This window comes from Danio rerio, chromosome 4 (assembly GCF_052040795.2).
Source record: "Danio rerio strain M-AB ecotype USA chromosome 4, GRCz13ab, whole genome shotgun sequence".
Lineage (NCBI taxonomy): Eukaryota > Metazoa > Chordata > Actinopteri > Cypriniformes > Danionidae > Danio > Danio rerio.
Genome location: NC_141024.2, coordinates 73,485,001 through 73,507,291, shown reverse-complemented (window position 1 = coordinate 73,507,291; position 22,291 = coordinate 73,485,001). Strand labels below are relative to the sequence as shown.

The following is a 22,291-nucleotide window of genomic DNA, read 5'->3' as shown; positions in this document are numbered from 1 at the left end:
CCTTGTTTGTCTACCCTGCTGAAAAATCCAGCTTAAACCAGCCTAGGCTGGTTGGCTGGTTTTAGCGGGTCGACCAGGCTGGTTTTAAAGGGGTTTTGGCCACTTCCAGGCTGGTTTCCAGCCTGGTCTTAGCTGGTCAGGCTGGAGATGACCAGCTAAAACCAGCTTATCCAGCCTAGCCAAGCTGGGAGCCCAGCCAAAACCAGCTATATCCAGCTTAAACCAGGCTGGTCAAGCTGGTTTTAGCTGAATTTGGCTGGTCATTTTCCAGCCTGACCAGCTAAGACCAGGCTGGAAACCAGCCTGGAAATGGCCAAAACCCCTCTAAAACCACCTGTTTCTCATGCTCTCTACTCCCTTTATATTGAGTTCATTTCCCACTTGTCTTTGCCGGTTCGTCATGCTATCTTTCGTGTGCTTGTCTAGCTGATCTTGTTTAGTGCATGATAGAGGTTTTTTTATATAGTCTAGTTTTGTTTCTTTTGTCTAGTCCGAGTCTAGTACTAGTCTTTTTGATCTTTATCTCAAATTCATTTTTCCTTTTGATTCAGTTTATTTTTATTTTTATTCTTTCAGCAAGGTTGCTGTCAGTTTCAATATTTTTTTTTTTGTTTGTAGTTCAAGATTGATTTCAAGTTTTCATTTAGCCATTTTTGTGGTTCTCAAGCCCAGTCTAGCCCTAGTCTTTTGTTAGTTCTTTATTTTTTGAATTCCTGTTCCTGTGTTTTGCTTTCCGTTTTTGTATCAGCGGGAAGTGACACTGACAACAGAGGTGTGGATTCACATGCAGGTTAATTCGTAGTCAGGCAAGCAATGGTCAATACAGGTGCAAACGGGTATGTGAAGGCAGTCCAGAATCGTAATCAGCAACAGGCGAAAGGTCAAAAGGCAGACGGCAGACAAAGACAAGGAGGCTAACAAGGCTAAGGTCGGTACACAGGATAGCAAGACTGGGAAACGCTATTTCTCCCCCCCCTCTTGTATATTTCTTATATTTGACACATCCATCAGTGACCACCTGAGGGTGCTGTAGTGCATCAGGACTCAGTTAGCACTACAGCGTCCCAGAAAAACTACAATTCTCATACATACCTCGCGCATACACCGGAACACCTACACTGACCTGTCATCTCATCTGTTCTGTGTTACCGTTGATTATCTGGACTATATATTCTACCATTCCACCTTTGTTTGTCATCGCGTCGTTTGTCTTCCTTGTCCGAGTTTCCAGTATGTCTAATATCCCGAGTTTGTTATTCTGATCCTGTTCTTGTATTTTGCATTAGTCTAGTTCGTGTTATTGTCTCGTCTGTTTTCTAATTAGGTTTAGTTGTTTGAGTTTGTTATTCCTGAGCCTTGTCTCTGATTTAGTCTCTGGTTTTGTTGTTTATTTGTTACTTTGTATTCTTATCACCTTGTTGGTTGCACTGTAAATAAATAATCGGCACTTGGATCAGCACCTTTTTGTTTCTTGTTTTGATCACGCAAAATGGTGACTATTTATTTGATTCTAGTTTTTTCTGTTTTTTTTTTTTTTTGCTTGCTCTTCTTTTTAATTTTGCTGTCTAGTCCTGTTATTTTGCTTGTGTGCCTTGCCTCCTGAAGCCTGGTTTATACTTCTGTGTCAGGTGACCGGCGTAACCCACGGCGCATGCAACGCGCATAGCTGTGCATTTATACTTCTGCTGCTGTCTCTGTTGGTCTGCATTAACACTTCCGAAACGCTAGTTGGCAGTGAGGTGTAAATGTTCCTCTGTGTCGAGTTTCTTCGCTGCTGTTTTGCTTTTCCTGAACACTTCCGGGATGTACAAGTGACTCAAACTCGCTCATTTTGAGGCAGGAACTGGCGGACGTGCAACAACTTTAACTATGAGGTAAACACAAAACAAAACTTTGCATCCGAAGCTACTTCACAGGACTTCACACTTGTAAACAATCGCTCCATCAGGCTCGCACCATTCACGCGGCTCTCGGTCCCGCCCAGACTCGTCAGCGCTACCAAGCCGACCAATCACAGAGCTTGCGCTACGCGTCATTGCGACGTGTAGTTACATTTTTTGAGAGGTGCACGTCAGGGCTATGCGTCAGCGCCGTAGCATACGCCGGCGTTTGATGCAGAATTATAAATCAGCCTTGACTCTTCGCTGGTTGTGGATCCCCTTGACTTGATCCATTCGTTTGCCACCCCTTGTCCCAACCGGAGGTTCAGCTAGCTACTCGTTGACTGCTTGGCCTGAAGTTTGGATTTTCTCCTTTGTCACCCCTTTAAGTCCTGAGTCTCCTCCCCTCACCAGCCTGTCCTCCTGTCATCACCCTGCACTATTGATTGTCCTTCTGCTTTGCCTTGTTTACCTCCTGTAAATTAAACCTTGTGTTCTCCAGTCAATTCTGCGTTTGGGTCCTCCTCGCCAACCGTGGCAAACATGACAAGTTCTCACATTTCAGGTTTGCAAGTTTTTAAGTTTTGCTACTGGTTTACCTTGAGATGCATTGAGGTGTAGTGTGAAATGGGGGCAGAGCTTCAAGCAGTAGATGACTGCTTATACCAGCAAGTCGCATGATTGTTGCTGTGATGTTGATTGATGGTATGCTGTGAAATAATGTACAATTTGTTGACTCTGTACCTTTCTTCCAGGTAATATGCTGGTCATTACCCTGGTGAGCTACATTGGTGCTAAGTTTCACAGGCCGAAGATCATTGGAGCAGGGGTTCTGCTGATGGGTATAGGAACACTGCTAATGGCTTCACCTCATTTCATTATGGGCCGGTGAGTTTTGAATAAAGTAAGGCATATTTATACTTGGCATATTCACTTTATGTAGTTATATCAGATCCCCTCTTTAAAAGTATGGATTCTTAATGTTCTATATTTTAAATACTGTATGTAGTATATATGTGTCTGCTTTTTTCTGACAGGTACAAGTATGGTACAGCTGCCACCCACACTAATGATGCTGGTAATTTCACTGTGATCTCTACATGCTCATCCGACTCTCAGAAAACTCTTCAACAGCCTTACTCTGGTAATGCGTTACGTGCAGAAAAGCATAGGAGTTATTTGTTTAATGCAATACTTAACACTTAATACTGTATTGGGTTGTCTAGGATGCCGAAAAGAGGAAGCTGAAAGCTCACCCTTGTGGGTGATAGTGGTTTTGGGAAACACTATGCTTGGGATTGGGGAAGCCAGTATTATCCCTCTGGGAATGTCATTCGTAGATGATTATGCACGGCCAGAAAACTCAGCTTTTTACATTGGTGAGAAGAAGATGATTATTATTAATAATAATAAAGCTACATTCAATCCGTGTCTCTTATGTGATTTGTTCCATTTTTCTTCGTTTTCTGTAGGTTGTCTGAACACAATTAAAGGGATTGGGCCAATTTTTGGTTTCGTGCTTGGATCTCTTTGTGCTAATCTTTATGTGGATATTGGCCTAGTGAATAAAGGTTAGATAAAAATGTTGATATGTTTACCTTAGATGTCAATAACAAAAAGAGTTTAAAAGTTCAGTATTACTTTGAAATCTATCAAGGTAGTACATAGTAACAGACAAGATTTTAGAGATGGCAGAATATGCCTCTTATTAACAAAGTCAGATCGAGGGTGGGTTTGGAACCCAAGCCTAGTTCCAAATTGGTCCTTTCAACAAACAAAAAGAAACAACCCAAGCTCATTCTGAAAACGTAGCCCCCGCGGATGTTTCAGGAGACTGCGAATTATGTGGCCTGAGGTACGTATGGCCTTATTTCATTTTTTCAAGCGAAAGCTACGGGGCGGTGTGACGCCGCTCCTCTTCAAGCTCGCAGGCTGGGCTGACGGCTCACCTCCTCCGTGTGGAGGGCTTTTCCGCCGCAACTAGTTTGTCCGTTTAGCTTGACGTGTTATGTCGGCGGAGGTCCGGAGGAGGAGCCGGCCGGGTTCGATGACCGGGTTCGAGTCCGGGAAAGAGCGGTTTCAGATATCAGCTAAGACAAAAAACAGATTCCAAAAAATAAAGCGAACTAGGTTGTAACGGCGAGAATGCATTGAAATCCGAAAACGCGTTCAAAATCAGACGAGGGCTTTTCTTTTTCTGCATGGCTTCCGTAAATCGACACTTGGGTTTGGGTGATTGGCCGGCTGCCCAGTCTGTCGTTCAGTTATTCAGCCAGCTGGACAGACGGTCGCTCGACAGCGGCCTCCGGTGGCTTTTTACGCGGGAACAGCGCAGGCGTGAGAGATGCAAAAAAGCACGCACAGCGTCCTCTCGCGGATTCACGAAAACAAAAACTGCACAAATACGTACCTCCCGGGACGTATTTCGTGGTCTCCAGAAACGTCCGTGGGTCTACATTTCCAGAAAGAGCCTGGGTTGAAAAGAAAAGTTAGAAAAAACACCTGCATCAAGGGCTAAGAGTTGACGTAACCAACCAGACGAACGGAAACTTGACTGCCTAAAGGGGCAAGTGACCTAGAATAGCCCAACTTATGAGGCCATGATGAAGCTGGAGAAAATAGTTTGAGCCAGTGTGCTAAGTCCTGGTACCAGCAGGGATTGATTGGTATTCACCCAGGCAGGCTCAGAATGCGCACTGCCATTTCAGTTGGCTGCTGTCCGCCAGTTGTTTTACATCGGCTTGGTGTGTCTTTGCCTTTAGGGTCAGGAAAAGAATCTCAGTGAAGGCATCAGGGAAGAAGAAAGATAGGATGTTCTCCAACAATGATAGCCAGCACAAAGGCAAGGTCATTAACTGAGGTTGACTTGGAAGAAGTCTCTTCAGGAGATCTTGATACATGACCATACATGATAAAGGTTTGGTCTTCTTTTAGGTAGGGTACACCTTAAACCCTGGTAAACCTTAGTGTGAGAATTTAATTCCAGCTTATAATTAGTGAGGCAAGGCTGATAACAGAGACTTGAAGAACAGATTGGAGATAAGACCCTACTTACAACGAGAAGAGAGGTCCATGTGTTCGAAGTCAGACCTGTACCTGACTGTTTTAAATATGAAGGGATCGCAGACTCTGCTCCCGCATAGCTACCAATCTGCAGATATTAGTTCAGACATGCTTCAACACAAGAATCACAGTCCTAAACACTTGATTATCTAGTTATTTTGAATGAGGTTTAAGCTTGACTATTCAGGCCTGTAGCTCTCAGACCTCTGTATAAATGCTGCTCTTGATTCCTGCTGTGATTGAACACAGACATATCATTCAGTTTTCCTGTTGTTTGAATATCCGAACCTTTCTCAGCAGTGACTGTTTGATTGTGAGATCCATCGTTTCACACTGAGGACAATTGAGGGAATCAAACACAACATTTAAAAAAGGTTCAAATGCTCCAGAAGGAAATGTGGTGAATTAAGATCTTTTGGAATGTGAAAGCCAATGGGAAAAATGCAGAAACAAAAAAGAAATTATATTTCATCCAAATAAAATAACATTGGACACTTTCATCCTGTTTCTTTCTGGAGCATCAGTGAGTGGTTCACCGATTGTTGAAGCCACAGGTGTCAAACTCAGTTCCAAAAGGGCCGCAGCTCTGCACGGTTTAGTTCCAACCCTAATTAAACACACCTGATCAAACTAATTGAGTCCTTCAGGCTTGTTTGAAACCTACAGGTAAGTGTGTCGGAGCAGGGTTGGAACTCAACTGTGCAGGGCTTCGGCCCTCCAGGAATTGAGTTTGACACCCCTGGTTTAAGGGGTTACCAAAATTTTAATAGCTACTGACCATTCATTTAAGAGTGGTTTTAACCACATTCCTGGATGACCAACAGCACTGCATGTTTTACATTTCTCCTTTGTCTGCTATACCAACTTCAGGTCTTGCAGTTTCTACTAATGTGCTGATGATCTAAATCAGGTGTGGTTTGTTAAGGAGACATGGAAAATGTGCAGTGTTGCTGGTCCTCCAGAACCATGCTTGAGAACCACTAATCTAACACCCTGCTGAAAAATCCAGCTTAAGCAAGCCTAGGCTGGTTGGCTGGTTGACCAGGCTGGTTTTAGAGGGGTTTTGGCCACTTCCAGGCTGGTTTCCAGCCATTTCCAGCCTGGTCTTAGCTGGTCAGGCTGGGAGATGACCAGCTAAAACCAGCTTGACCAGCCTAGCCAAGCTGGGAGTCCAGGCAAAACCAGCTATATCCAGCTTAAACCAGGCTGGTCAAGCTGGTTTTCGCTGGATTTGGCTGGTCATTTTCCAGCCTGACCAGCTAAGACCACGCTGGAAACCAGCCTGGAAATGGCCAAAACCCCTCTAAAACCAGCCTGGTCAACCAGCTAAAACCAGCCAACCAGCCTAGGCTGGTTTAAGCTGGATTTTTCAGCAGGGCAGATATATTTATTTGCATATTCTCTTTTCAGAAAGCGTGACCATCACACCACAGGACTCTCGCTGGGTTGGGGCTTGGTGGTTGGGTTATGTGGTGTCTGGCTTGTTGACTCTCCTCGCTGCTTTTCCTTTCTGGTTCTTGCCAAAAGCTCTACCTGAAAACTCCCAAATCTCACTGCTAGACAACACCCCACAACAGCACATAACCACCCCCAGCCTTACAGAGATAGTCAAAGGTATGGCAACATTACACAGTCGTCTCCTTTGACAGTGTAAAAAACACTTTCTTATTGTTTAAATAATGTGCTATTTTCTTGTTTTCTAGATTTTGCGCCAACTTTTAAGCGTCTGCTCACCAATAAGATCTACATTCTGTACCTGGCGTACAGTATAGTGGCATTCAACGACTTTGCCATACTTGTAACGTACACGCCAAAGTATCTGGAACAGCAGTTTGGGCAAAGTGCATCCAAAGCCAACTTTCTGATAGGTGACAACTGTGATGGTTACTAGAATTTTCCTGTATTTCCAGTCTGTTTTAACTGGTTGCATATTTGTACACTGTACATAGGAGTGACATGTGTTCCGGCAGTGGCTCTGGGTGTTTTCCTGAGTGGGTTGATGATGAAGAGGTTTAAATGGGGTCTGCTGGCATCCGCAAGAGTGAATTTGTTGAACATAGTCGCCACAGTGTTTTTAACCGTACCTTTCTTCGCTCTCAGCTGTGAAAATCTAGATATCGCTGGGGTTACAGTGCCCTATCAAGGGTACTATTATCTCTATCTGCCTATTCATTTTTAAATCACCTGTAAAGTGTAGAACAATTTGACGAAAGGAATTGTTCATGTGGCAGGTCTACTGAAGTTCAAGGTGTAACCAGTGATGTACTCCCTCCTTGCAATGCTGACTGTGGGTGTCCAGACCTCCATTGGGATCCAGTGTGTGGAGAGAATGGAGTGACCTACATCTCCCCTTGCCATGCGGGCTGCAGTTCCACCCAGGGTGCAGGACGGAATATGGTGAATGCAGTGAATAACGATCTTTAATCTCATTCAATTCTTTAATAAATGTTTATATAAGTGTATTTTCCTCTCTCTTGTCTTGTTTTTGTCAGACATTCCATGACTGCAGGTGTATTCAGAGCTGGGGACTGAGCGTTGGCAACTCCTCTGCAGTTCTTGGACAGTGCTCACAAAATCCCAACTGCAACAGAATGATGTACCTTTATCTGGGATTGCAGTCTTTGGCCCTCTTTGTGTACAGTCTTGGCGCTGTTCCCCTTTTCACCATGTCTCTGAGGTATAATATAAAGAAAAACTGACAAGGGCATGTTGTTAGGCAAACAACATAAGATTATTTTGCTTGCCCAAAGTACAACGTATAGACCTGATCTATAGGGTAGGAACCCTAAATATTTTCTAATGTGACTTGACCGTTTAAAATATAAAGCTACATTGATGCGTATTGAGAACGTGTCCTTGCAGGATTGTGGATCCCGAGCTGAAGTCTCTCTCTGTGGGAGTGTTACTATTATCTATAAGAGTTTTGGGTGAGTTTGTGTTGTTTTGGAATGTATAATATATTCACGTATATGTTTTCTTGTCTTAGACCGCCATTCGGGCCTGGTGCAGCATTGTTTATAATGCGATTGAACTTTTCTTTCAAAGGTGGTATTCCTGCTCCCATTTACTTTGGTGCTCTTGTTGACTCTAGCTGTCTGAAATGGGGCCAGAGGAAATCTTGTGGAAGGGGTGCCTGCAGAATTTATGACATTGAGACGTTCAGGTGAGCTGAACTATTGTTTTTACCCTGTTCAGTTCTACATAATCAAACTAATTCATACTAAACTATTATTGGCCCAATAAGGTTCCTCTTTCAAGGACTGACCAACTGCCTTCGAGTATTGGCCTGTTCCCTGCTTTGGATAGCCACAATATGGATAAAGAGGAAAATGCAGAATGATAAACAAATCTCCAAAGACATGGAAATGCAAAGGGGTCCATCCGATGATCCAGAACACGAGGACACTGTTAAATAATGTTCTGTTGTGCTTTAATTGAGTTTGTTTGACGTTTTTGCATTAGTATCAATGTACATGTATGAATGAAGGTGAGAGAAAAAGGGACTGTTCAATTGTGCATGTTGATTTCCTGCAATGTCATGTTATTATATATGGTCACAGGATGTCTTCTTAACAAAGAGCTTTTCTTTAACCTTGGGAAGTGGTCTTTTTAACGGTCCCCCTGTGCCGGACAAATGCCCGGTTGGCTGGCCCAGTTTGGAAGAGTTGGGCCAGAGCGCAGTTCGGTTGAGCTTGAAAAGAAACAACATCACTTTCAAGAGTTTGCACTTAGCTGATGATTGATTATAAGCTTGTTTGGCATGCCCTCTCGGGAGAGAGCCCTGAGCTCATAAGACCCTCGAGCACGGGCAGGCCTGGATTGGCTAATCGGGAGGACCGGGAGAATTCCCGGTGGGCCGGTCCGTTTTTTGGCCGCGAGGGCCGGTGTCCCTAGCTCCAGAATCTGTTGCTCTCAGCAGTCACACTTTTTAAATGTATTTATTTACTTGACCACAGCCTTTTTATTCATTATTTTACCGCAACTCTTCTCTTTTCATGTATTTTAATGATGATAAAACTCAGTTGTGTCTCCTTTCTGTAGACATCTGTTGTGGTCCGGCGGTTAGCACGTTAGGTTAAGACGCCGCAGACCTGGGTTTGATCCTCGTTAGAGCAATTTGTTTTCATTTTTATTGTTAAGACATATAATACTGTTAGGGTTGTTGAACATTTGAATTTCTAAAGCAGCTGTTTTCTCAAAAAAAGACGTGAGAGTGTTATTAGAAACTTATTTGGAAATGACCTTATTTTAATATAGTCAGTCGTGAACTGAGGTGGGCCGGTCTGAGGCTTGAAACTCCAGGGCTGAAAAGGAGTCCCACTCCGGCCCTGAGCACGGGGCTCCCTCCTGTTGCAAGGCAATTCTTATATACCTGCTAGATGAACCCGTCTCATACAGCTGCCATTGCACGGCTCAAAGACACTTTGTAGAGAGCAATTTAACACAACTGCCTCTAGGAGTCGCCAATGGAAATAAAACAGACACGCACAAAAAGGCATGGAGCATTGTTTATCGTTAGTAAATCCAAACGTGAGTAATTGTGAGAGTGAAACCTTGCGTCCGCAAAGTTTTTGTGCGTACGCAGCATTCACTCTGTCAATTCTGAAACTCGCACCTTTAGTCGTCTCCCGATCATCTCGCTTGGTTCAGTTCCCTCGATTCTCTGTCTGCTCTATCGAGACCTTTGTTTACATTAACTGCTACTTCCTGGATTCATCTGTTCAATAAACCTTGTCATTTACTATATTCCAGTGTCTGTCTGCTGTGTGTCTTGACACTGGAAGAGTTCGAGGATGTTATAGGTGCTATAATACAGGCAAGTAGGTAAGCAGACAACGCAAGTTAACACTGGTAACTATAATCAGACACAGGATTACTGCTGGAATTGTATGGTAAAAAGGGCCGGTGCGTCCATATAGGCGACAGAATAGAGAGGGCGGCGTCCGCGACACCTCCCTCAACACCCGCGTCCTCGGTTATGTCCGCGACACCTCCCTCACCCCACGCCGCCTCAGTTATATCCGTGCCTAGGGCGGAAGAATAGAGAGGATGGCGTCCGCGACACCTCCCTCAACACCCGCGCTCTCAGGTATGTCCGCGACTTCAATTTGCTAACCGGTCATTTCCATTTTCACTTTCGGGTTGAGGAGGGCATGATCGTCCTTTGCCTAGAGCGGCAGTTCAGCTTGCTCCGGCCCTGGTGGTAAGAATGTCCATGAAGGTCTAAAAAAAGTAACCAGGGTTTTGTACCTTGCAGCAATTGGATAATACTTTTTGGGGTAATAATTTGAATTATGTTTATGATAAATAACGTGAACGCTTAATGGATTAGTGATGGTGAAATGAAGCTTCCTGAACCAGTGAAGCGTTCGATTGTATCGGAAAAAGGTTCGTCACTCGAAGCTTTCGGAATCAGAGCTCGATGAGGACCTCTTCTGGTGAAAGCACTGTGTTGCAGTGTCAAATGTTCACAACTGACCAACTCATTCATGTAGTAATACAACAACAGTAATGTAAATAAATTACTCAATTACTGTATTTTTTTACACATAAGGTACGTTACATTACACCACCGATTACTGTAGTAAAATCCAAGGTGTTCTAAAGTATTTACATTTATCATTTTCCAACTAGTCCCGTTCCAAACAGGGATCGAACCAGCGATTCCTGCATGAAAGGCGAATGCTCTAGGACAGTGGTCACCAAACTTGTTCCTGGAGGGCCGGTGTCCTGCAGATTTTAGCTCCAACCCTAATCAAACACACCTGAACAAGCTAATCAAGGTCTTACATGGTATACTTGATACACCCAGGCAGGTGTGTTGAGGCAAGTTGGACCTAAACCCTGCAGGGACACCGGCCCTCCAGGACCAGGATTGGTGACCCCTGCTCTAGGAGGAGCTTTCGGACTGCACTCGCCAGCTGGTCTCCGCTAAACACTATACTACGATATGCAGTGGTTTTCTTTAAAGATGGTTGTAAAAAATACGTGAATACACTTTAGTATGGTTTAAAACCTTTTTACTATAAATGACTATTGTATTTTAGTTTAATTACTTGTGTGTGGGACTGTTGCAGTGCGTTGAAACCGTTGAAATGTATGTAATCAACGCCCAATCGCTTGCTATACACTTTAATAACCCATGAGGGTGTTTAAACCTTTGAATCAAAAATGGAAGCAGCCACTTGGGTATAAGCGTAAATGAAGCTTCGACGTCACTGATCACGTGATGATGGCAAAACGAATCAAGCTTCGGTTGACTGTGAGATGTATCGTTTTTTTTGATACATGCTACGAAGCCTCGGCACACAACGTCACATCACTACAATGAATATTTACTATTATTATGACACACGCAGAAATGATTATAGTGTAAGAGACAGTTCACTCAAAACTGAAAATTACGTCATCATTTATTGACCATTAACATGTTCCAAACATGTTTGACTTTATTTCTTTTGCTGAACGCAAAAGTATTTATGTACTTTCAATACCGTAGTATTCATCTTCCCACTATGGAGGCCAGTGGTTACAGATTTTCAGCTTTCCTGAAAATATCTTCTTTTGTGTTCAACATGATGAAGAAACCTATAAAGGTTTGGATCCAACTGAGGTTAATAGTGAGTTTGGGTGAGCTATCCCTTTCAGAAAGAAAAAGAATAGTTTCACTTTGTACTTCAGTGAAGTGTTTGCATAAACTGGATCGAGTGGATATTAGTTCACCAAATTTAAATAACCGTAACATCGTCTCCCTGTGGCTAAATCTGCTTGCAGCTAGAACTCTTTGCATCAGGCTTTTAACTAGTGATGGGGAGTTCAGATCATTTTACTGACTCGGATCTTTTGAGTCTCGTTCATCAAGATGAACGAATCTTTTTTCGAGTCATTTCGTTCATGTGGTTCAATTTGCCAAAATATTATTAAGAAGTTACGAATTGCTTCCAAACACATCTACAGCTAGCCTAAAAGGTTGATTGTACGACAAATAAGTAATAACTAGAATATAAGAAGAAGAAAATAATAATTCAATGTTTACCTGCTCTTTTGTCTATGAAGGTGTTGTTGTCTGTTTGCTCAGCTCACCTCTTCAAGTCTTCAAATGTCAGGGGTTCATTCACGTTACACTGACAGTCACATATAATCTTAATCAATGCACAGTCTAAGCCGATATGAGCCATGATCGTTCGTTCATCACGTGAGAGAATGACTCAAACCAGAGGAGTCGAGAGATGAGCGGTTCAATTCTTTTTCCGGCTCTAAACGCACATGATTGGCCCGTGATGAATGAGTGACTCAGACCCGATAGAGGACTCGAGAGGGGAGCGGATCAATTCTTTTTCCGGCTCTAAACGCGTATGATTGGCTTCTGCCAATGTGATGAAGACTTGAAATTAACGATACCACCTGCACAAATGTGCGCACGCACAGATGAACGAATCACTCCCTGAGAGGACTCGCAGTTCCAGTTTTAAAAAAAAACGAATCGTTCATGAATGACCCATCACTAGCTTTAACTGATTGTGAAGATCAAGAGTATTATAACCTGTGAGTCCTGACCAGATCGATTGGGCAATACGTCATGTCAGATTTTTCGATGGAAAAGTTTAGTGACAACTATATTATTTTGACAGATTCACTCTCACAATGTTTGTTCATGTTGTATTGTTTTTAGTCACGGGTGTCCAAACTCGGTCCTGGAGGGTTGGTGTCCTGCAGATTTTAGCTCCAACTTGCCTGCAAGGATGTTTCTAGAAAGCCTAGTACAGGGATGGGCAATCTCGGTCCTGGAGGGCCGGTGACCTCCACAGTTTAGCTCCAACACTAATCAGACACACCTGAACAAGCTGATCAGTGTCTTCAAGATCACTAGAAATCTACAAACAGGTGTGTTTGATTAGAGGTGGAGCTAAACTGTGCAGGACACCGGCCCTCCAGGACCGAGTTTGCCCACCCCTGGCCTAGTAAGAGCTTGATTAGCTAGCCCAGGTGTGTGTGATTGGGGTTGAGACTAAACTTTACCCTCCAGGACCGAGTCTGGACATCCCCTGTTCTTAGCACACCAATAGCATTCTACACTAAAAGCACAGCAAATGGTAGCAGAATCTGTTTGAATGGTTTGCCTTCACTATCGATTTCGCCATGAAGCGGATCTTTAGCTGTGTGAAAAAAAAAACATGATATCCCTGCTGCAAAATCCAGCTTAAACCAGCCTAGGCTGGTTGGCTGGTTTTAGCTGGTCAACCAGGCTGGCCACTTCCACTTCCAGGCTGGTTTCCAGCCATTTCCAGCCTGGTCTTAGCTGGTTAGGCTTGGAAATGACCGGCTAAAACCAGCTTGACCAGCCTAGCAGGCTTAGAGCCCAGCCAAAACCAGCTATGTCCAGCTTAAACCAGGCTTGTCAAGCTGGCTTTGGCTGGATTTACCTGGTCATTTTCTAGCCTGACCAGCTAAGACCAAGTTGGAAATGGCTGGAAACCAGCCTGGAAGTGGCCAAAACCCCTCTAAAACCAGCCTGGTTGACCAGCTAAAACCAGCCAACCAGCCTAGGCTGGTTAAAACTGGAATTTTTAGCAGGGATGACAACTCAAAATGGTGGATTTATATAATGCATACATGACCGCTATGAGCGGAATCCCCAAAAATATCAACCTTGCAACTCTGATCAATCTATTTTTAGCCTACCCCTATTTAAACATCGAATTTTAGCTCATCCTTTATACCGGGGCTGGCCAATCCTTGTTTCTGGAGATCGACCTTCCTGCCGATTTCAGTTGCTACCCATATCAAACACACCTGCCTGTAATTATCACGCAGTGATCAGGTCCTAATTAATTGGTTCAGGTGTGTTTGATATGGGTAGCACTTGAAATCTGCAGGAAGGTGGCTCTCCAGGAACAGGATTGGCCACCCCTGCTTTATACCATACGTTATATTTTGCAACTAAAAATTTCCATATTTTTTTTTATAATTTGCATCATTTAAATTACTTGTTTAAAACCTGCTGCATGTAAATGTGTTTTTCCACCCCTTGGACAACAAAAGGGTTAAAGCAGTTCTCATTGCTACATAAAGATCAGTAAAACACCTATGAGCAAATGGAAAGGTGCTTCAGAGGTTTTGGGGAAATTTCAACAACTACATTACCAGTTATGTGAAGACGACTCTGGACATGTGAGTGCTAATATAAAACCGTAAAACACTGATCAAGTTTTTACAATCAGTGGTGTATTTGTATATTTGAATGTATTTTGGTGTTAATTTAAATGGGGTGCAAAGTATAACACACAGTTCTTTGTTATTATTCAATTGTTGCTAGCGCTAACAGATTATCAGGAGGATTTCCGTAATGACACATGGGAAGAGTTAGAGACTGTTGTAAGGACATCGTCATAGGACACAGGATTAGCGCAATACGGTAATAATGTCTATATAGGGCTAAAAATGACCAGGGTTTTGTTTCATGCAGCAACGTTTTGCTATAGAAATGGACCAAAAGAACTTTAGCTCTCAAAAAAACAATCAAATGTAATTAGACCAGATCTTTATGTATATTATATATATATATATATATATATATATATATATAAATAATATACATAAAGATCTATATATATATATATATATATTGTATATATATATAAATACATATATATATATATATATATATATATATATATATATATATATATATATATATATATAACCAGTATGATTGGATAGTCAACTTCTAAAAAGTCAAATTCGTTGATACCTGTATCACCACTTTGAAGAAAGCCTTGTAACGTAGATCACTTTTTAATTTAGTATAAAAGCACAGAAGTTGAACTTCTTGGTCATAATTTAGGGTAACACTTTATTTTGATGGTCCATTTGAGTATTAGTAGACTGTCTGCTTAATATCTGCTGATACTGCTCATTCAACAGACATTTTAGCTTATATAATATCTGCATATTTGCAGTACCTTGCTATAGAACAGGGGCGGCCAAGCCTGTTCCTGGAGATCGACCTTCCTGCAGATTTCAGTTGCTACCCATATCCAACACACCTGAACCAATTAATTAGGACCTGGACACCACGTGGTAATTACAGGCAGGTGTGTTTGATATGGGTTGCAACTGAAATCTGCAGGAAGGTCGATCTCCAGGAACAGGGTTGGCCACCCCTGCTATAGAAGCACTTGTACCCCAATGGGTCATGGAGAAGCATTCGGATTTCGGATTTCATTCGGATCTGTTCTCTCAGCGCTCCCCTCATCATCAGCGAAAATGTAACTCTTAACGAACATATTGCTCTGTTTATTTCACACTTAATTATGTACATAGAACACATAGCAGTGCATGTGGCGTTTAATCATACAATACATTCATGCGCAGGATTAAACGCAGTGACAGAATCGCTCTGCGAATGCACTCATATCATTTTAACTGCATATCGAGTGACGTCAGAGTGAAACGTGTTGGTTAAAAATTGTTTTCTATTATGACTTCTATTAATGATGGAGAAATTTGTAAATTAGCCTGTACGTTTTTTTTCTTTCAATACGTTTATATTTACGCCATTTCGAATTTAAAAAGTGGCAGTTTTATTTAATACATGGGGGGGTGGATGTAATTGAGCATAGGCTAGTATTCGGGTTTTGAAAATGTGTGCTTTGTTTTCCTGATTAAAAAATGTATATATATTTTAAATTTATAGTTTAACAACATACAATACTTGATATACAGTAGCTGTCTTGAAACATAATTTTTTGTACAGTGTGTATGTGTGTGTGTGTGTGCGTATATATATATATATATATATATACACATACATATATATACATACATATATATATACATACATATATATACATACATATACATACATACATATACATACATATACATATATATATATATATATATATATACATACATATATATATATATATATATATATATATATATATATATATATATATATATATATATAATGTCAGAATTATTAGCTCCCCTGTTTATATTTTCCCCAATTTCTGTTTACTGTAGAGCAGATTTCTTTGACACATTTTTAACATAATAGTTTTAATATCTCATCTCTATGTAAATAATGGGGAGGGGCTAATAATTCTGACTTCAAATATTGCTAATGGATCAAAGAATCATTAGCCCCGTTCACACATACAGACCTTTCTGAAAAATTACCAGCAATTTTCCGGAAAGGTGTGTATGTGTGAACAGGTCCTTTTTGAAAATACCGGTAAATTCGTTCTGGCTATTTTCCAGAAAGAGAAGTTGTAACATTACCGGCAATTTGCCGGAATGCTGCGCTGTGTGAATGCAGAAGGAAGATTGCCGGAAAGAGCGCGTCCACGTCTAGAACGTGCTGACGTGAGACGTCTGCTTTAGCCAATCACAAAAGTCAGACGCATTTACGTCCGCGCGGTTTATGAGAATAAAAGCCTTCGAATATTTTCCCAGACGCGTTTAGCTGCTAGAAATTGGTCAGGTAACATTTATATGTTCATCTTAATGCCAACCGTGTAAATAATCATCGATAAGATGCTTATTGATGTGCCTGCGAAACAGCCTGTGAGCGCCAAAACACTCACATATTATGAACATCTCGACATGCGAAAGTGATCCTCCATACGTTTTCATCGAAGTTGTTCACAATACTGATCCATCCACAGAGTTAGTAATGTAGTCAAATGTTTTCAAATTCAGGCGCAGCCGTTTAAAGCTCATTTGTGGTGAATGATGTCACAATTTACCGGTATTTTGGAATTGATGTGTGAACGGTCTTTTCTGGAAAAATTCCGTAACGTCCTCGCCTGTGTGAACAGCGCTTTTTTAAATATACCGGTAAAGTCGTTCTGCAAATTTTCTATATATTTACCGCTATCACTGTGTGAAAGGGGCTATTGACTTTTGGTGTTTCTTTGCCTACTTGTGAAATTTGGGTTGGGTAGGTAATAGTACACCTGTCACGATTCAGGAAGGATGAGGGAACGAGGACTCAAATGCAAAAAATAATATGGATTTTATTAATAATAAAGTACAAACAAAACAAAAAGGCAAAACAAACTACCCCGAAGGGGAAAACATTACTAAACACAAACAAACTTAGCTGGGCTGGCGAGACAAGACTGAAGCAGGAACACGAGGAGAATAGACGATGACATGTCACAGGACAGCAGACATGAGGAGAATATAAAGCAGAATTCAATTAATACACCCCTTCTAAAAAAACAGCTAAAACCAGCCTAAGCTGGTTGGCTTGTCTGTTTAGCTGGAAGTAGCTGGTTTTAGCTGGTCTTCCAGCCTGGCTTGGCTGGTCAAGCTCGTTTTAGCTGGTCTCCCATCCTGGTCAAGCTGGTCTCTCAATTTGACCAGGCTGGTTTTAGCTGGTCTCTCAGCCTGGTCAAGCTGGTTTTTGCTGGTTTCCCAGCCTGGCTAGGCTGGTTTTAGCTGGTCTCTCAGCCTGGCCAGGCTAGTTTTGACCAGCTAAAACCAGCCAGCTAAGACCAGCCTGACAAGCTAAAACCAGCCTGATCAACTAAGACCAGCTACAAAGTTACCAAAACCCCTCTAAAACCAGCCTGACCCACTAAAACCAGCTAAGACCAACCTGACCAACAAAAAAGTGCCCAAAACCCTTATAAACCAGCTAAGACCAACCTTATCAACTAAGACTAGCTAAAAAGTGGCCAAAACCCCTCTAAAACTAGCCTGACCGGCTAAAACTAGCTAGACCAGCTAAACCCAGCTTGACCAGTTAAGACTAGCTAAAAAGTGGCCAAACCCCCTCTAAAACCATCCTTACCCGCTAAAACCAGCTTGACCAGCTAAGACCAAATTAACCAATTAAGACCACCTAAAAAGTGTCCAAAACCCCTCTTAAACCAGCCTGACAAACCAGCCATGACCAGCCTGGGAAACAAGCTGAAACCATCTTGGGTGACCAGCTAAAACTAGCCTGACCAGCTTAGGCTAGTTTAAGCTGTTTATTTCAGCAGGGACAGGTGAACAAACAGGTGTTAATCATTTGAATCTGATAAACTAATAATGGGTTAACAAGGAGGGTGGGACTAGACGATAGACGGGAGTGCACATGATACAAAGAGAAAACACAAGACAAGCGCTCACGTAAAACAAGACAAGAACACGCAGGCAATGAGAGAACTCATTAACCGCGTGTTCATGACAAGCATGTGGTGCATGTAAACACGCACCATGTGCCAAACACAACACAAACAGAAGACTGAACGGAAGACACGAGTACACGGTGAATGAAAGCACTTACCGTGCTCTCACACATGCAGAGTGCATGTTTCATCCCATCGCCAAACAAAACCGAAACCAACTGGACCGAGACGCTGGGAATGAAACGCCACGCTGACAGACGAATGTGAACACCCGGACAGGAGCGCGCACCTGCAAACACGCAAGGACCCCACGCACCCGCATCAAGCGACCGTGCGCATTCACAAATGGCACTCATACAGAAGCACACAATGACAAAACAAGTGCTCGACCCAAGAAAACTTGAGCCGAGCACAACAGGACAGGACTAGACAGAGCTAGTGTTCGGACTCTGCCACCAAAACAAGAATTTACAAGACCAGAATGCCAGAACCCTGACAACACCACCTTTTTTAAGGACCACACTACTGATGTCAACTTACAGTAACCCCTACCTAATGCTGTGTTCACACCAGACGCGGAACGCGCGGATAAATCGTGCTATTCGCACGTAAATAGCCACGTGAACATTTGAGTTTACTCGCTTCATTCGCGTGTCAAATTCACTTCAGAACAGACGCGGATTCACTTGTTGGGCAGGGTTTCTGTCTGCCCTGTGACTCTAGCTTCATAGCTAAAGGGCTAACGTGGATTTTATGAAGAAAATAACAGTGTTTATGTGCTTTATGAAGACTGAAAAACAGCATCGATACGTTTAGAGCAGTGTCTGAGTCCACTGCATCCTTTCAGAGGTGCACCCAGCTCTATGAGCTCATAGACTCCTCCAGAAACTGAACCTGGATGACGGAGACTTTCAGCGGTGCTTCTGACTGAGCCAAGCCCAGTTTGATGAACTTCTTGTCGGTGTCGGCTGGAGGATTTCCCCTGGGACACCGACAACAGGCGATACGTCACAATCACGCCCCCACAAAAGCAAGCTCCTGATTGGTTAACGCGGCGCGAATGTCCGTTGAAGTTCAGATTTTCGGACTCAAGTGATTCGTGCGAAACGCGCGTCTATGGTACAAAACGCTCAACTCGCGCCACGCCAGTCGCGTGTATCGCGCCATTCGCCCCGCAAGATGTCTCTTTGTGCATTTGCATTGACTTAACAGGTAAATCACTCGCGCTTGACGCGCGTTCCGCATCTGGTGTAACGCAGCATAACAGTCTACTTATAATCTAATGAGAATCAGTTGGCATGCAGATGCAATGTAACTACATTCAACAAACTGACCATCAAAATAAAGCGGGACCTAATTTTTAATATCCATCACAACAACTGAACCTCCCTCATCGGCCAGTTTAACAACCACAGATTAGTAATTCTTTAAATCATGTAAAACCTTCCTTTGAGTGTCTGAGATTGTTAAATACGACATATTCCGTTTTTATTTTGTTAAGAACTTGTCCTGCGTCTCTTTCAACCAAACTGAATGAGTTGCCGTGTGAACGATTAAAAAAAAACGTATGTTTTATATGAACGTTTTATGCATTGTAAACATAGCTACATCCGAGATATGTTTCATTTTTTGCAGAGGCGCATTTAATGTGACTGCCAATTTTGTTCTGTTTAAAAACAAACCATACCAAGCAGCATTGCAGCCGTTCTAATCCCTGTTAAGTAAAAGTTTTACTTTTTAAGTCAAAGTATCATATAGTGTTCGACAGGCAGTGGCGTAGCGCAAAATGCGGAGGCTCCCTTGCAGGGATCACTGACGGGGCCCCCTGATAAAGGGGGGGGCAACGCGGGGAAGTGATCACAAATTGAGAAGCGGGGAAGGCAGGCGGGGTGGAAGCCTTCACAAACTGAAGAGCGATCACAAACCGTCGAGAGCGTCAAAGTAGCCAAAAGTCATTAATTTTCAATAGGAACCGGTGGCGAGGATCTGTCACGTTAGCATGATCAAAACAGGAACAAAAACAAAAGGGTGCGGATCCAAGTGCAGATATTTCTTTACAGTGAAACAATGAGGTGATCAAAATACAAAGTAACAAACAAACAACAAAACCAGAAACTAAAACAGAGACAAGGCTCAAAACAAACACTACAAACTAGACCCTGCTGAAAAATCCAGCTTAAACAGCCTAGGCTGGTTGGCTGGTTTTAGCTGGTTGACCAGGCTGGTTTTAGAGGGGTTTTGGCCATTTCCAGGCTGGTTTCCAGCCATTTCCAGCCTGGTCTTAGCTGGTCAGGCTGGAAAATTACCAGCCAAATTCAGCTAAAACCAGCTTGATCAGCCTGGTTTAAGCTGGATATAGCTGGTTTTGGCTGGACTCCCAGCTTGGCTAGGCTGGTCAAGCTGGTTTTAGCTGGTTATCTCCCAGCCTGACCAGCTAAGACCAGGCTGGAAATGGCTGGAAACCAGCCTGGAAATGGCCAAAACCCCTCTAAAACCAGCCTGGTCGACCAGCTAAAACCAGCCAACCAGCCTAGGCTGGTTTAAGCTAGATTTTTCAGCAGGGGACTTTAGCAAAAATACAAAAACGCGATCAGTAACAACGAACTATGAATACAAGACTTACTGGGGCACTAGGAACAAGCGAGACATGGAAGACCAGAAAGACAATGTAGACAAACGACGCGATGACAAACAAAGGTGGAATGGTTGAATATATAGTCCAGATAATCAACGGTAACACAGAACAGATGAGATGACAGGTCAGTGTAGGTGTTCCGGTGTGTGCACATGGTATGTATGAGAATGTAGTTCTTTACTGGGACGCTGCAGTGCCTACAAGTCCTAGTGCACTACAGCGCCCTCAGGTGGTCACTGACGGATGTGACAGGATCAGCGCGGTGCGTCTTGGGTGTGAGCGTCGAGGAGAGTTGAAATCAAGTCAACTTTATGGTATGAGCTGTAACGCGGTTCGGCGGCAAGCAATCAGAATGAAGTAGTCCACCGCTTGAGAGGAGTTCAGACCAGTGAACTTTGGTTCCGACCACAGTTGTTCCCAAGAGTTTGATTATTGCGGTTGCCGGATTTTCAATTATTGAAAATCGCGACGACGCGGGGCCCCTGTTCGCTACGCCACTGTCCTCAGGCATTTAAATGCAGCTTTATGTCCAAGTTTACATATAAATCAGCAAAGACTGACAGGGGTCAAGCAGATTTCAACTGGGGCCAGTGCCCCTCTGGCCACACCCCTGGATCCACCAGTGAAGTTTGGTATTTGTGGTTTTCAGTGTTTGACTTTCAGACTTGTCTTTTTCCATCGGATTTTCTCTTCTTTCTTAACCAATAGTTCATCATGGAAGAAAGGACAAATGGGATACTATATTCAGGAAGAAATCAGAAAACATCTCAAACCAAATGCTGCTCTCAAAAGCTGAAGGCAAGATATGGCTGAAACTACTATTAGCTGAAACTTGATTTAATAAAAATAATTACTATTTCTGTAAATGTTTATATAATAATAATCGTTTCTCCATCCTTGTGCCTGTAAAGATCTTTATCGGCGCACTCGCCTTCTGTTACTTCTCTAAAACCTTGACGGGGTCTTACAGCAAAAGCACCATCACTCAGATTGAGAGGCGGTTCGAGATCCCGAGCTCCACCGTTGGCATCATTGATGGCAGCTTTGAAATGGGTGAGTTGAATATGAGGGTAAATAAGTATCAAAAGTCGAGAGGTTGTTAATTTAAATGTGAAAATTTGATATCTTGATATGGTTAGGTAATGTAAACACAGCACTGAGAGGAAAAGCTGAATCTCTTGCACTCCCCATTGCATCACCCTTCCCCAACAGTTCCAACGCAATCTCACGGCAATTCGTAACTTTTGGATTTAGTGGCTAATTCGTATGAATTTGTACGATCTAATTTGTACAATTTAGTACGATTTGCTCATCCCCCAATCTCGGTTGGGGTTAGGTGCCACGCCTCCTTTTTAAAATCGTACAATTTCGTATGACTAAACTCATACGAATTTGTACGAATTAGTCACTAAACTGGCAAAACGTAAAATACTTACGTGCCACGCCTCCTTTTAAAATCGTACAACTTCGTATGACTAAACTCATACGAATTTGTACGAATTAGTCACTAAACTGGCAAAACGTAAAATACTTACGTTTTTTGCGTGAGATCAGGCTGACAGTTCGCACACAGGTTCATTTACAAA

General features: G+C 42.6%; 2 protein-coding genes across 57 annotated transcripts in view; both read left to right on the top strand.

Moving 5' to 3' along the window:
• The window catches only part of slco1f2 (solute carrier organic anion transporter family, member 1F2), a 30,642-nt gene extending 20,953 nt beyond the window's left edge, over positions 1-9,689 (top strand). For 12 of the 50 annotated variants that reach the window (XM_087245616.1, XM_087245610.1, XM_087245628.1 and 9 more), the window contains 12 exons: positions 2,636-2,768; positions 2,918-3,024; positions 3,107-3,259; positions 3,353-3,451; positions 6,354-6,557; positions 6,647-6,811; positions 6,893-7,088; positions 7,175-7,340; positions 7,436-7,620; positions 7,806-7,870; positions 7,989-8,106; positions 8,188-9,689. In XM_087245616.1, coding sequence (XP_087101742.1) covers positions 2,636-2,768; positions 2,918-3,024; positions 3,107-3,259; positions 3,353-3,451; positions 6,354-6,557; positions 6,647-6,811; positions 6,893-7,088; positions 7,175-7,340; positions 7,436-7,620; positions 7,806-7,870; positions 7,989-8,106; positions 8,188-8,359 — 1,763 coding nt within the window. In that variant the 3' untranslated portion in view covers positions 8,360-9,689. Of the gene's footprint in view, positions 1-426; positions 471-2,445; positions 2,769-2,917; positions 3,025-3,106; positions 3,260-3,352; positions 3,452-6,353; positions 6,558-6,646; positions 6,812-6,892; positions 7,089-7,174; positions 7,341-7,435; positions 7,720-7,805; positions 7,871-7,988; positions 8,107-8,187 lie in introns of all 50 variants that reach the window. The other 38 variants (XM_087245640.1, XM_087245618.1, XM_087245639.1 and 35 more) reach the window with 9 other exon arrangements.
• Positions 9,690-12,339: 2,650 nt separating this feature from the next.
• LOC100334356 (solute carrier organic anion transporter family member 1C1-like) overlaps positions 12,340-22,291 on the top strand; it is a 31,713-nt gene continuing 21,761 nt past the window's right edge. The window contains exons 1-4 of one of the 7 annotated variants that reach the window (XR_015484027.1): positions 12,340-12,488; positions 13,986-14,114; positions 21,414-21,503; positions 21,617-21,758. Coding sequence is in view for 3 of the 7 variants with exons in the window: in XM_087249912.1 (XP_087106038.1) it covers positions 14,031-14,114; positions 21,414-21,503; positions 21,617-21,758 (316 nt within the window). In the remaining 4 variants the exon portion in view is untranslated. Of the gene's footprint in view, positions 12,489-13,552; positions 14,119-14,259; positions 14,359-16,095; positions 16,834-20,641; positions 21,504-21,616; positions 21,759-22,291 lie in introns of those variants that run through there. The other 6 variants (XR_015484025.1, XM_087249915.1, XM_087249914.1 and 3 more) reach the window with 6 other exon arrangements.